Source organism: Vanellus vanellus, assembly GCF_965231255.1.
Source record: "Vanellus vanellus genome assembly, chromosome: 1".
Classification (NCBI taxonomy): Eukaryota; Metazoa; Chordata; class Aves; order Charadriiformes; family Charadriidae; genus Vanellus; species Vanellus vanellus.
Window position 1 is genome coordinate 33403494 of NC_138905.1, and position 11809 is coordinate 33415302.

Here is an 11809-nt window from a genome sequence, read left to right on the forward strand (position 1 = left end):
CAAAGCTTCCAGCTGAAAAATAGCAATATAAACAGTGGGAGGGGGGAAGTGTCATTATTCACATCACTCATTCTGAAGTGCGCAGAGCCCTCGGCAGGAGCAGGGAGTTGGCAGTGCCCCAGCGATGGCACCTGTAGCCCTAAGTTATCCGTGGGTTTTGTGTAAGGGCATGGGGAAGAGAGACAGCTTTCAGCTCATTTATTTTTTTGAGTTTTTGAGGGAGGTAACATGGAAGATAACTCTGAAGATAGTTTGTGACACACTTTAGAGATCTGTGTTGAATAGTTGGGTTTTTTTTTTTTTAAAGAAGAAAGTATTAAGAAGCAACTAACAATCTATGGAGAACTTTTATCCTCTAATACTCCATAAAGACATTGCACTTTGGGAGAGTACATATGCTGTATCTCAGGAAATGGCGTAAGATGAGAAGAAGTACTGGTGGAGACATTTCGCCATGAGACAGTTACTCGCTGCAGAAAGGACAAAGCAGCAGCAGCAGCACATTTTGTTTCTGAGGATCCTGGTTCCCGGTATTGGGAAGGGAAGGTTCCAATCATTGTTTGAGCATCCTGGGGAACGCATTAACAAGTCAGCATCTCTCCTCGAGTCCTGTAAGTCCTGGCAGTCTGGTTTTCGTAATGTACTTAAAGCACAAGAGGCATTTGGCTGCTAGGAACGCAAATGCTGCCTAAGCCACCGGGGCAGCCCGCCAGCTGGAAGCATCCCACGAGCCGCCCATTGGCCCATGCGATGTAGCACGATACTACTTTGATCAGCTTTCAGGTACACAGGACTTGTTTGTACTAGAAAAGTGACTTACATGGTGAATACCACCTCTGGGAGTAAAGGATCTTTTGCTTATTTTACCCTGAAAAATACAAGCAAGTAACTGCTAGTTTGATTTAGCCTTAGTAATAGCTTCGTTTTCTTTGGTGTGAGCCAATTCTCACGTGTCCATTCCCTCCTCTACTTCTAGCTGCTTTGATTTCCAAACTGCTGTATCCTCAAGAAGGGCAAGCTTAGTTCCATTTGCCCAAGCTTTTTTGGTAAGAAGCATCTGTTATTTCATTAATTCCTGGCTTTCTGACCACCTGAAGCAAAATCAATGGCTTTAGCATTTACTGTCTTAATTGGTGGATGCCACTGTTAATTCAACTAACAAATTTCTGCCCTTTATTTAAAACAGTGGAAGAAGGTTATAACTTAAAACAGCTCCTGCTCCACATATGAGTTCAAGGCACCTTTTGAGATTACCTACTCCTTTATAATTTTTTGCCAGCTTGCCTTCCAGAGCCACCCAGCATCTCTTTTCCTTCATGTAGGCGAACTTCAGAAACTATTTTTGAGAAAGGCAGGGAACAATAATAATAAAATAAATCCACATCCACAGGAGTTGTGTATTTGTTGTACTGATATATTCCAGGCGTGTGTGGTTTTTACATTTATATAGTTTACATTTTGCTTGACCCATAAATAACACTTGCAAGATTAAGAGGGCCATAGTTTAGAGAGTATTTACATAGCCCCACCATGCATACAGAGCTTTTAATACCTAGTAGACAAAATTAAGCTGGTTTGCACTAAACATTTTTCAATATTTTTCAACTTTAAACCCCTGACTAAAATACAAGCAATATTTATTTCATCCATAATGCTGCTGTTAAACCCCTAACAAATCTAGTTTGATATTGTAACAAACTTCTTCAAATTCAGGGATATAAAAATATTCAGCTTTTAAAATTTTAACTGTACAATATGTACATTAGTATTTGCACTGTTAAATTATGAATACATTTAAGCCTATGGAATACTACATTATAAATATCAATGTGTGTTGTTTTTTTTTTTTTATTTAGAATTGCAGCTAATACATTTTAAAACCTGGATAATGCATTTGAAAAGACACAATTCTGGAGCCTAATCCTTTAAGCCCTTGTGAAAGTATTTGTTACGTAAGTAGATTCATTGACTTAAATGGGGTGACGTGCCCGAGCAAAGGACGCCGCAGTTGTACCTCTCTCTCTCACTGCTGGGGCAGGGGGGGCACGGTGTAAAAAGCACCACCACTCCTTGGCAGCTAACTCCATTTCCAGCAGCTGAACTAATATCTTCCTTTAAACAGGCATAAAAAAAACCCCAAACCCTTACGGAGGGATGGAATTCTTAAAAATTGTGGAGGGAAAAACATGAAAGTTAAACGTATAAACCATTTACTGTTGGCTTTAGGATACCTCAAGGCCTCAAGCATTGCAGCTCCCACATTCTGATTTTTGCCTCCTTAACAGTGGACTCTTTGGAAAAGGAGCATTTTCCCAAATTAAAAAAAAAAAAAAATCCAGTTTTTGTAAGGAAAGTTGAAGGAGGAGGAGCAAGCTTTATCAATGAAGAAAGGGCACAGTATAGAGCCTTCTTTTTTTTGGCAGCAGGAGGAAAAAGTCAAAGATTACCTTGTGTGGATATAGCTACAGCACAGGACTGCCAATTTTATTTATTGATCTTTGTTGAATCCCCTCCCTCAGATAATTCCACATGGGTGAATAGCGAGCATAAAATAAGATGTGTACAAAAAGTCTGTATGAAGAACTGCAGTAACAGTATTTTGACAGCTGAAACATAGTATGTAAACCTAGCAATATCTGAGCAGATCATCATTTGGCATGGTGACATTTCGGAACATTACTTGTACAATGTAAACTCTGGCAGGGTTATCATTTACACTGGCAAAGCATTAAGGACCATAGCAACTTGCCTAAGTACAATTATTAATATAAAAAGATGTGGTTCAGACTGTAGCTACAGAGTTGACTGGTCTTCCCAACTGTTAAAACAAACTAAGAAATGATGCAATTTTTTCCTTTGTGTCCCCTCTTCTTCTTTGATTTGGTTGTCCTTTGTCCAAACTGAGAACTAGATAACGCAGTAGTTGGACCAGAAAGGTCATCTGTATAGTATGGATATCTCAGTGACCGTGGCTGTGGAATTGGCTGTCCTAGAAAATACCCTTCCTCTTCAGAATCGGATGATGAGGACGAAGTTGAACACCAGGAGTCATCTTCCTCACCATACAATCCAAAAAATTTATCAACCACCTGATTCCGCAGTGCATAATCAGACCTAGTATGGGCATATTGTCCATACAGCTCTGCATTTTGAATGTATGCCCGAATCTCACGTGAGCTTCTGTTTTGAATAAATTTTTCATGATCCTGAGGGGAGTAATAACGGAATCTCTCTCTTGGAGAGCATCTTCTTTCTGTGGCCAAGTTAAGTGCATTATCTGAACGAGACTTCCTGCTTCTTCTGCGATGATGAGAAGGCCGATTTCCACGCTCTTCAAAATGGTAAACACGCCTACGAGTCCTTTCACTCATTGGAGGCTGACGTATTTCAACATTCTCATAACTTCCATTATCAATAACATCATCTGAAAACTTCACTTGCTGTGGTCGAGACTGGGATTTAGATCTTCTCAGTACAGGCATATGCACTGGCTTTTCCTCTGGCAAGACCTTTTCCTGACACAACTCTGAGCTCAGGCTCTTCAAGGACTCTGTGCTACGGTGGAGCATAGAAGAATTCAGAGTTCCCATGTTGCTCATTTTCTCACAGTCCTCTACTTCCAGTTCTTGAAAAGTTTGCAAAGAGTAGAGAGATGGCCGTGGCTTGCCTTCTCCATCCATCGAAGCCCCTGCAGTGGGCATGGAGAAAGGAGGAAAAGAAAATTAGAGGACTATCAAAGAGAGAAGTATTACAAAAAAATATTAAACATTTACTTCCAGTAAAGCAGACCTTATTAGTGTTTTTTTGGAACTATTACCAAAAGGAGTAGCTCCATAGAAGAGTAAGTTTTGTTTTGACTTAAAATATTTAGGTATTAGCTCTGATTGCCAAAGAATTAGCTACATTTGGACATCAAGAGTGGAAGAAGTTCAATGAGTTTAAAATTTTTAAATAGCTGTAACATGCATATAGCTTAGCCACTAAGAAGAAAGAATTACTTAAAGTTATTCTACAGTCTGTGCTTGCCCTTTTTAAAGGTTAAAATATTTCATGTTTCTCGTATTGCTAAATTCAATATTCCAGCTGCTGCTACAGGAAAGCCGGTCTTCACTGCCTCGCAAAGAAGGATTCTTACCCTCCAAAAATCATCAGCAGTAAGCTGGCCTGGTTTACTCCAGGTTTGTGTCCGACGACCCTTCATTCCCACAACAGCAGCGTCATCGGCCCTGTGGCCTTCCCGGGTGCAACACCTCTGGTTCCTCCTCCTCCCACACCCCCCTGAACCCCAGCAGTTCTTTCGTTACTGCTTGGGCAATGCAGCATGTAATTGGGCCTGAGCTACACGAGTAGCTACAGTAACTCAGGTTACAGAAGGAAAGGAATGGAGAAGAGGATGGGACAACTTTTACAATGGGTCTCTCATACCCAACTCTCAGGTTTGGGGTTTTAGTAGGGAAATAGGAAAGGAAGGTTTACACATACACATGCACACGCACACACGTACACTTGCATATCTAACTTTTATCCCTTTGGCTAATTTCAATCACGTTTGACAAGGAGGTTCAGAGGTTCACAAAAGTGGATTATCGGTTTCTCTTTAGTCAATGGAGAAAGGTAATCTCATAAACCTCATTTCCTAAGGCTATGAAGGTTACCATCCTTTAAGATTTTCTACATATTTTTACAAGCAAATCAGGAAATTACCTAAAATGTTTTGCAGATTATCTTTAATATTATCCTAGTATATAATGCAACTCCTTGTACTTAAGGTATGGAAAAAAAAATAATCTTAATTTACTTAAAGCGGTGGTTTGTATGTAACAAATGCATAGTTCAAGACCATTCTTACTCTGTTTAACATTATGGATTTTTTGTTATGAGCAAAGGAAAGAGAATTCAAAATGAAAGTAGAAGAATTTAGATAGAATTTAAGTAGCAGAAATGTATCTTGTGGAAGAATATGTGCTTGATAAAAGCTATTTCCTACTTTACATGCATCTCTTGGTACTAAAGCTTTTTAGAAATCACAGATATGAAAAGTTCAAACTACTCCCACATGGCTGACCTCTCCATCAAACCCAGTCATTTTTTCCCCCGTTACCTGTTATGTTAGACAAAGCCAAAGAATCCATTGAGTCTCGAACACTGTGTTCTTGCTGTTTCAGGTCAGACAAACATTCAAGTGAACCTCCATACCATGGTGTTTGGTCATGTTTGTATCCTGACGCCCCATGCTCCATGTCTAGCTCCTGGATTTTCCTGCTGCTGGCAGGGCCTGGGTGGCTGCCGTAGGCAGAGTCACCCAAGCCGTCTTGCGACTGGGCCCAGTACATGTCTGATTGATACTTCTTACTTGCTAGGCTCGGATTATTTTTTTTCAAGTCCAACTTGCTCTTGACCATGCTGTCAGAAATCCAGTGTTCGCTTGATCTAATGTCTACTTCAGTGGGCTGCTGGAAGAGGCTTTTATCACCAAACTTCAGAAGAAGTTGAGTCATGTAGTCTTCGTGTTCAGCCCATTCTTCAGGGTCTTCAGGCATTTCTTGCTCTACTCTTCCTTTCCAGAAGTCTTCATTAACAAAGCTTGTCTCTTCCCTTGAAAGGCTTAAATCATCCAGCTTACGAGAAAGAGTATCATCGGCATTGCCTGAAAGGCCGGGAAATTTGTAATTGAGGGCCGGGGACAGGAGGAGAGACTGGCGGCACTGGTCAGCTGACCGGCTGCTTTTTCCCATGCGGACGCTCCTCCTGGAATCTCTGGATCGAGCAGACTGAAATGCAGAATCAGAAGAGTCGGAGGCATGAACATCCTCTCCCAAGCTGCAGGTTTTTGAACAGTAAATCTGCCCTTGCTTTGGAAGGAAAGGGCAGCCAAGCAAAGAGGTCTTGCACTGAGCACAAGAAAAGCAAGTCTCTGTGGCATGCCAGTGCTGTCCATCATAGGTCATCTGAGCATGGTCAACACCTGGAAGGGGAAAAAATGCAATGCTTTGGTTTTCTCTAAAAAATTACTTGGAGAATCCACACTTCTGGAATGTGAAATATCATAAATTGGCTTTCCCTTCATTTGTAGGTTTGATGCTTAAAAAGAACATACTTACCAATGTGTTCCCCACAGGTCTCGCAGTACTCTGCATACAGAGATTCAAAGCAGTTACAGCAGAACGGTCGCCCATCCTTCATGATGTATCTCTGTCCACCCAGGATTGTTTCACACTCGAGGCAACAGAAGTGCTTCATGTGCCAGTGGCGACCCTCAGCTTCTGTACACTCATCGGCAAAAATGATCTTTTCAGAGATAAAAAGTAAACTTTTAGTGAAGTGGCCAAAACCTCACCTTGGGAGTTAGAGCATGCAAAATATCCTAATTGTGCAGTTCACACGCTGAATTTATTTTTATTTAGCTGCCTTTTGAATACAAAGATAGAAACAACAATGTCCCATAGCACTTGCAGCATCAATTTGACAAGAAATGAAACGCCCCTCAGCCTTCAAACGCATCTATGCAGCAGATTCCTGACTTCTAAAACTAATGCATCTGAAGTTAGTAATTGCCCAAGCGATCCAATTTGTTAACTGAACAACAGGAGTGTAGATTGGCTGTAAAATGTGAATTATTTACCTCATCACAGGCTGAACATCGAGGTTTGAGAAGTTCAGCGTGGTGTCTGCCACAGTGGATTTTTCCATCTTGGTAGAAGTAGATAAGGTCAACGAGCAGCTCGTTACACGTGAAGCACACAAAACACGAGGGATGCCAACACACTCCAGGTCCAGCTCTTGAGGCAAAAACTGCAACTTCACCGCCATTTACTTTTGTACCACACTAGGAACAAACCCAGAAAGTCAACACACTTCCCATGCCAAACTACTAGCTTCAGGCATTTAAGCTAAGTTAAAACAACAAACCAAATATCCAGGTTTTATTCCAAAATTCTGACAAGAGGGGGGAAAAAATATTCTCAGTCTTGGTCTAGACAAACTCTCTGCATCAACAAACCTTTTGTGAAGAGAAGTTTATTTTATACATAATAACATCTTTAAGCATACGCCCATTTTTCACTTGTCATTACTTTAGTATATGTCAGCAACATTTTTTTTTAGTAGGAAATATATCAAAAATTCAGTTCATTCCCAGTACCAAAGACTGTATTTTGCTTAAGCAAGCAATACCTTCTTTCTATTTACAGTCAGTTTCAAAAATACTTCTTTTTTGGGGTGTTCAGACATAAAGATAATATTGAGATACTGTAGTTTTACGTTATTCAGCCCTCTACTTGGCCTGTGGCACCAGTAGTATTACCTGTTCACAAACCGCATGCATCACTGCTCTTGAGAGTAGTTTAATAGTGCCTCGACCGAGTGCCTCCTTTTTGCGCTGAGAACTGAACATCTGCAGCTCCTTCTTTTCTTCTTCACTTAAAGACTGGCAGTATCTCACCTTCCAGTGAAAACACAGGAGAACTTGTTTTAGATACTGTGCTTTTAAAGTAGCAGGTTAGTAAGCGCATATATGCAAGAAACTTATCAGGCATGCTGGCAATCATCATTAACCTTTTTGGGCTTGTCTCCACTACCATCTTAATATTTAGCTAATATGGCATAACGCAAAAGCGGTACGGAGAGAGATTTTGCACTACAGGGAAAAATCCCACCATACTAAACCAAGAAGTTGTCTAGATAAGAAATAAGACTTTAAAAGCCAAACCAAAACCTGCTGCTATTCTAAAATAATGGTACGAACCGAAATCAGCCACAACATTGTCCTTTAGATTTATGGTTAAGTGCCCACAACTAAGTATTGCAGTATACACAAGATCTTAAGTTCTGACACCCCCGCCCCCTTTCCTCACAAAGGGCTTGTTTGTTATTTCCACTTCTCCTCCAAATTACACTGCATATCTGAGATGCAAACCTTTTACTATCACAAAGCATCCTTTTTGTGCGCTGCAACGCAATTCCAGGAATTTGTAGGTTCCTGGTAATTGGTGGGTGGCTGCAAACACTATAAAACCAACTTGTGTTAAGTTTATGGCAGCGACAGCAGCCTCCCTGACAAGCAAAGGCAGTGTCCTTCCAGACAGCTCTTATCTGCACACAAGCCAACCGGACAGCTAAACAATGGACTCAGTGTACACACCGTGCTGCTTTATAGGTCAGATGCCACCGCAGGCCACGGTTTAGGCTTGTCATAAATGCTCATGTAGGTAATTCTCCACCTAAAAGCCGCCAGGGAGACCTAAAGCCCTGACGGTGCATCCTAAATTCTGTATTTACCTCATTATCGTGGGGTGGCAGCTGATAGAGCAGTTGTTTAATTCGGTGTTTCTCTCCGGGGCTGTTAACGTAAGGGACCTTCTCCTCTGGCAAGCAGGCGAAATACAGCTGGACCTGACCAGGAGGAACGCAGAGTTCAGACCGAGGGACACGCGTCACCCGAGCGCTGCAAGCCCCCTTTCAGCTACTGTTTTATCTCAGGTCTCATTTACGAAGGAAGAAGGTTACGCTACATTAGACCGGTGACAGGGTCTGTGCTGAAAATACGAGACCCAGATGAACCAGCTCAGCAAACCTGAATTGTCTCTGATAAAACTAGCACCCAGCTGCTGAATTGCTTTTCTGGAATGCAATTTGCAGTGACAATTAGGGGGGGGGTATCATAAATTATGCACATTTAATGTTCTCATTATTCCCACCCCCTTCAGGGCTGGTCAACAACCCCGTGGAAATTCCAAGTTTCCCTCTGCAGTTTACCACACAAGGCACGAAGCTCTCCAGAAAACAGCCACTATATAAACAAATTTAATTTGCTCTCTGCATTTTACACATTGTTGAGACAAAAGCTGTTTTGTAGTCTCCTGCTGATCAGGTTCACCCAAAGCATCAGCTTTCATTGCTTCCATGTGGGCTTTGGTAAGAAGGTGGAAACGTCCTTCCCTTGGGAGAAGGCTGGATCCAGCCACATTTCAATCGGATGCAAATTAGCTATGAAATTTTCACAGGCTGCATGTTTTTGATACAGAAATCAATATTAGGTGTACACACCTATCAATCTTCACTCTTTTTTTTTTTTTTTCAGAAGAAAATTATGACAGGAAAGCTGTAATGAACACTGTGACAAAGCCCAATGGCAAAAAAATATTTTTGTGGAACAGGTACAGATTTATTGTTTTTCCTATGCAGTTTCCAGCTTGTCACGAGGCCTGGGGCTGTAAATAAGAGCTGACTATTGGCAAAAATATTACTTGCCATCCAGATTTAAATAATGTTCAGGTCAACAGCTTATTACTGTGCAAGACAGATGAAAAAGAAGCAGTAATCAGTCACTTGACTCAGGAAGCAATCAAAATTATATGGGAAAGGTTGTACGAAACATGACTTGGTCTTCCTTTAACCAAAATTTAAACATCAGAAATCCACTGTAAACCTACTTACTACTGACTGTATTTCAAAAAGCTGCACAAAAAGATAACAACATGCAGTAAGAAGTGAGGCTTTAAAGATACTTTATGCCCTTTTCTCAAGTTTATTGCACTGTTCTCAAAATAAGTAATTCTCCTTGGAAAAAAAAATCTTCAGTGAGTTTGAGCTAGCTGGATTATGAGGATATTTTAGGGAATTTAATTGTTCTGGCAGAATGTTAGCTAGCTGTTTGACTTAAGGTCTGATTCATCAGGATTCTTATTTATGCTTAAGTAAGTGATAAAAAGTGTTTCCCTAAAAATAGCCCATTATTTGCCATTCCTGCTGACTTTTTACTTTATTCATGATTAAGAAAATCTCTGCGTAGCAAAAAGGAGACATCTTCTGCACCTTTATAACTATGTTTGCCAGCTGAAGGAAGGTTGCTCTGCCTCCATTAGCAGATGCTACAGAGCCACTCTGTCCATTTAACCCTGAAGTCTGAGTTCTGGATGTTGCCAAGTACACAGCTTCAGCACAGTTGCAGTATCATCAAGTAAATGAATACCATGAGAGGTTCATTTTGATCTCCCGTAGCAACTTGCTCATCAATAATTTCACCATTATGGTCATCTTATAAAAGGTAAAGAAGAAAGGGGAGAGGGGAAGGACCAGCCCAACCATCCCACAAATGTCAGCTCCAGAGACTGTACAAGAGAAATCCTGGCATGAAGAAATGGCAGGCATACAACTATTTAAACAAGCGTAAAATACATTACTACTTGTCATAGTGACAGAACATTTTTGTTTATACGCGCTGTAGTAACCTACATGTTCTAGATGTCAAATGCCTAATTCTTTCAAGAGTTGTACAAGTGCAGTGAAGTACTGGCCAAGTAGCACAATACCACAAGGTATGCCACAAACCTAATAACTTATTTCAAAGAGAAAGCAAATTTCTACACTGCTTTTAGACTTGACAATACATACCTCTGCAGCACATATTTATTGAAAAATCTAGACTGGGAACTTTTTTTTTTTTTCAAACATAAGACTTCCTGGTGTTGAGGACTTTAAGCTCCCTAAACACAGCCTCATTGGAATAGGAAACAAAGTAAGAAGTGAAGAGCTCTAGACAAATTTAAATTTTATACATTATAAGCATTTGGTTGGACTTGTAGAGGCAACATATCACTCCCTTGGACAGTCCTTACAAGGCTTATTTGAAAAATGCAGAAGCACAGTTGGTACCTGCTCTGGTCTGAGGCCTGGGGGGACCCAGGCATATTCTTCCAAGGCACAGCCAGAGTCGTCGTCAGATGTTGAGCTTCGCTGACACCCAAAAACGAGATTGTTGGCTTTGGGCTCCATCTTCAATGGCGTAGGTGTGAAGCGTTAAATATTTCAGCTGCAGCTCATCAAGCAATTGATCTGGAGGAAGAGATTAACAAAGCTCTCATAAATTTGAACATGCAACAACTAATTACCAGCGTAAATCATCTTATAACAGTTTAGTACTCTTTGTGTTGCTCAGAACAATAAATGACTGAAGGATCATTACAACTTGCTACAAGCAATTCAGAAGCACTTAAAAGAGTTATAAAAATAAAACTACTCAAGAAAAAGAAAACTAGACCCACACTACCACGTTTGGCAACCACAATGTATTTCAATATTAACACTTGTCACCTTTTACACTTCTGCATGTTTCACGTGGCAGGTTATACATAGGTATATCTAGGAAAGCCTCATTGAGCAGATATTAACAAAAGGAACGACATGAGCTCTTCCTGAAGTCATTACTACCACCAATCCAGTAACACAAAAGACATGACAACCGCTTGTCAAAAACTAAAGAAATTGTTGGGTAAAGACAGTTGTGCAAGTAGCATCCGGTTTTTCACAAGGCAGGCACAGAGCAGTGAGCGTCTGCTGGATTCCTCTGAGAACTGTTTTAGCTGTATCAGAGCCGGAAGGGCGTTGGTCCAGCTAAATATCTGAAATCCAATTATGCCATATTAGGCTCTGTAAAATACATCATGATTGTTCTGTTAATTTAAAACCCTACAGGGAGATGCTTCTGTTGATTCACAAAGCCTGCAAAGCTTAGTATCGGTGGGATCATTTTGAGTCACAACTGGCAAAGAGAGCTCTCACCAACATCCATAACATTCTGCAGTAAAAAGCTTATTAAGATAAATTTCTTACTTTCATTCTAGCAGAAGTTCTTAGGAAATTCAGACCAGGAATTTCAGTGAAATACAGATAACCAAAAACGGAGAGGATGTATCCTACCATGACAGACACCCTGACCACTGACTGGAGTTGGAAACAAGCTTGCTTTTACAGTACAACATTACACATGAGTTGTGCCTTCCCCATTTTAGGCAATTCTTTCACCTATCCA

General features: G+C 40.7%; 1 protein-coding gene across 1 annotated transcript; it reads right to left on the bottom strand.

Moving 5' to 3' along the window:
* Positions 1-1415: 1415 nt before the first annotated feature.
* Positions 1416-10878, bottom strand: PRICKLE1 (prickle planar cell polarity protein 1). Its single transcript, XM_082497096.1, has 7 exons — positions 10654-10878; positions 8278-8391; positions 7304-7441; positions 6623-6826; positions 6102-6288; positions 5102-5965; positions 1416-3688 (listed from the first exon to the last, which is right to left on the bottom strand). The coding sequence occupies exons 1-7, from the start codon at positions 10771-10773 to the stop codon at positions 2832-2834; spliced, it is 2484 nt and encodes an 827-aa protein (XP_082353222.1). The 5' UTR covers positions 10774-10878; the 3' UTR covers positions 1416-2831.
* Between the last annotated feature and the right edge of the window lie 931 nt (positions 10879-11809).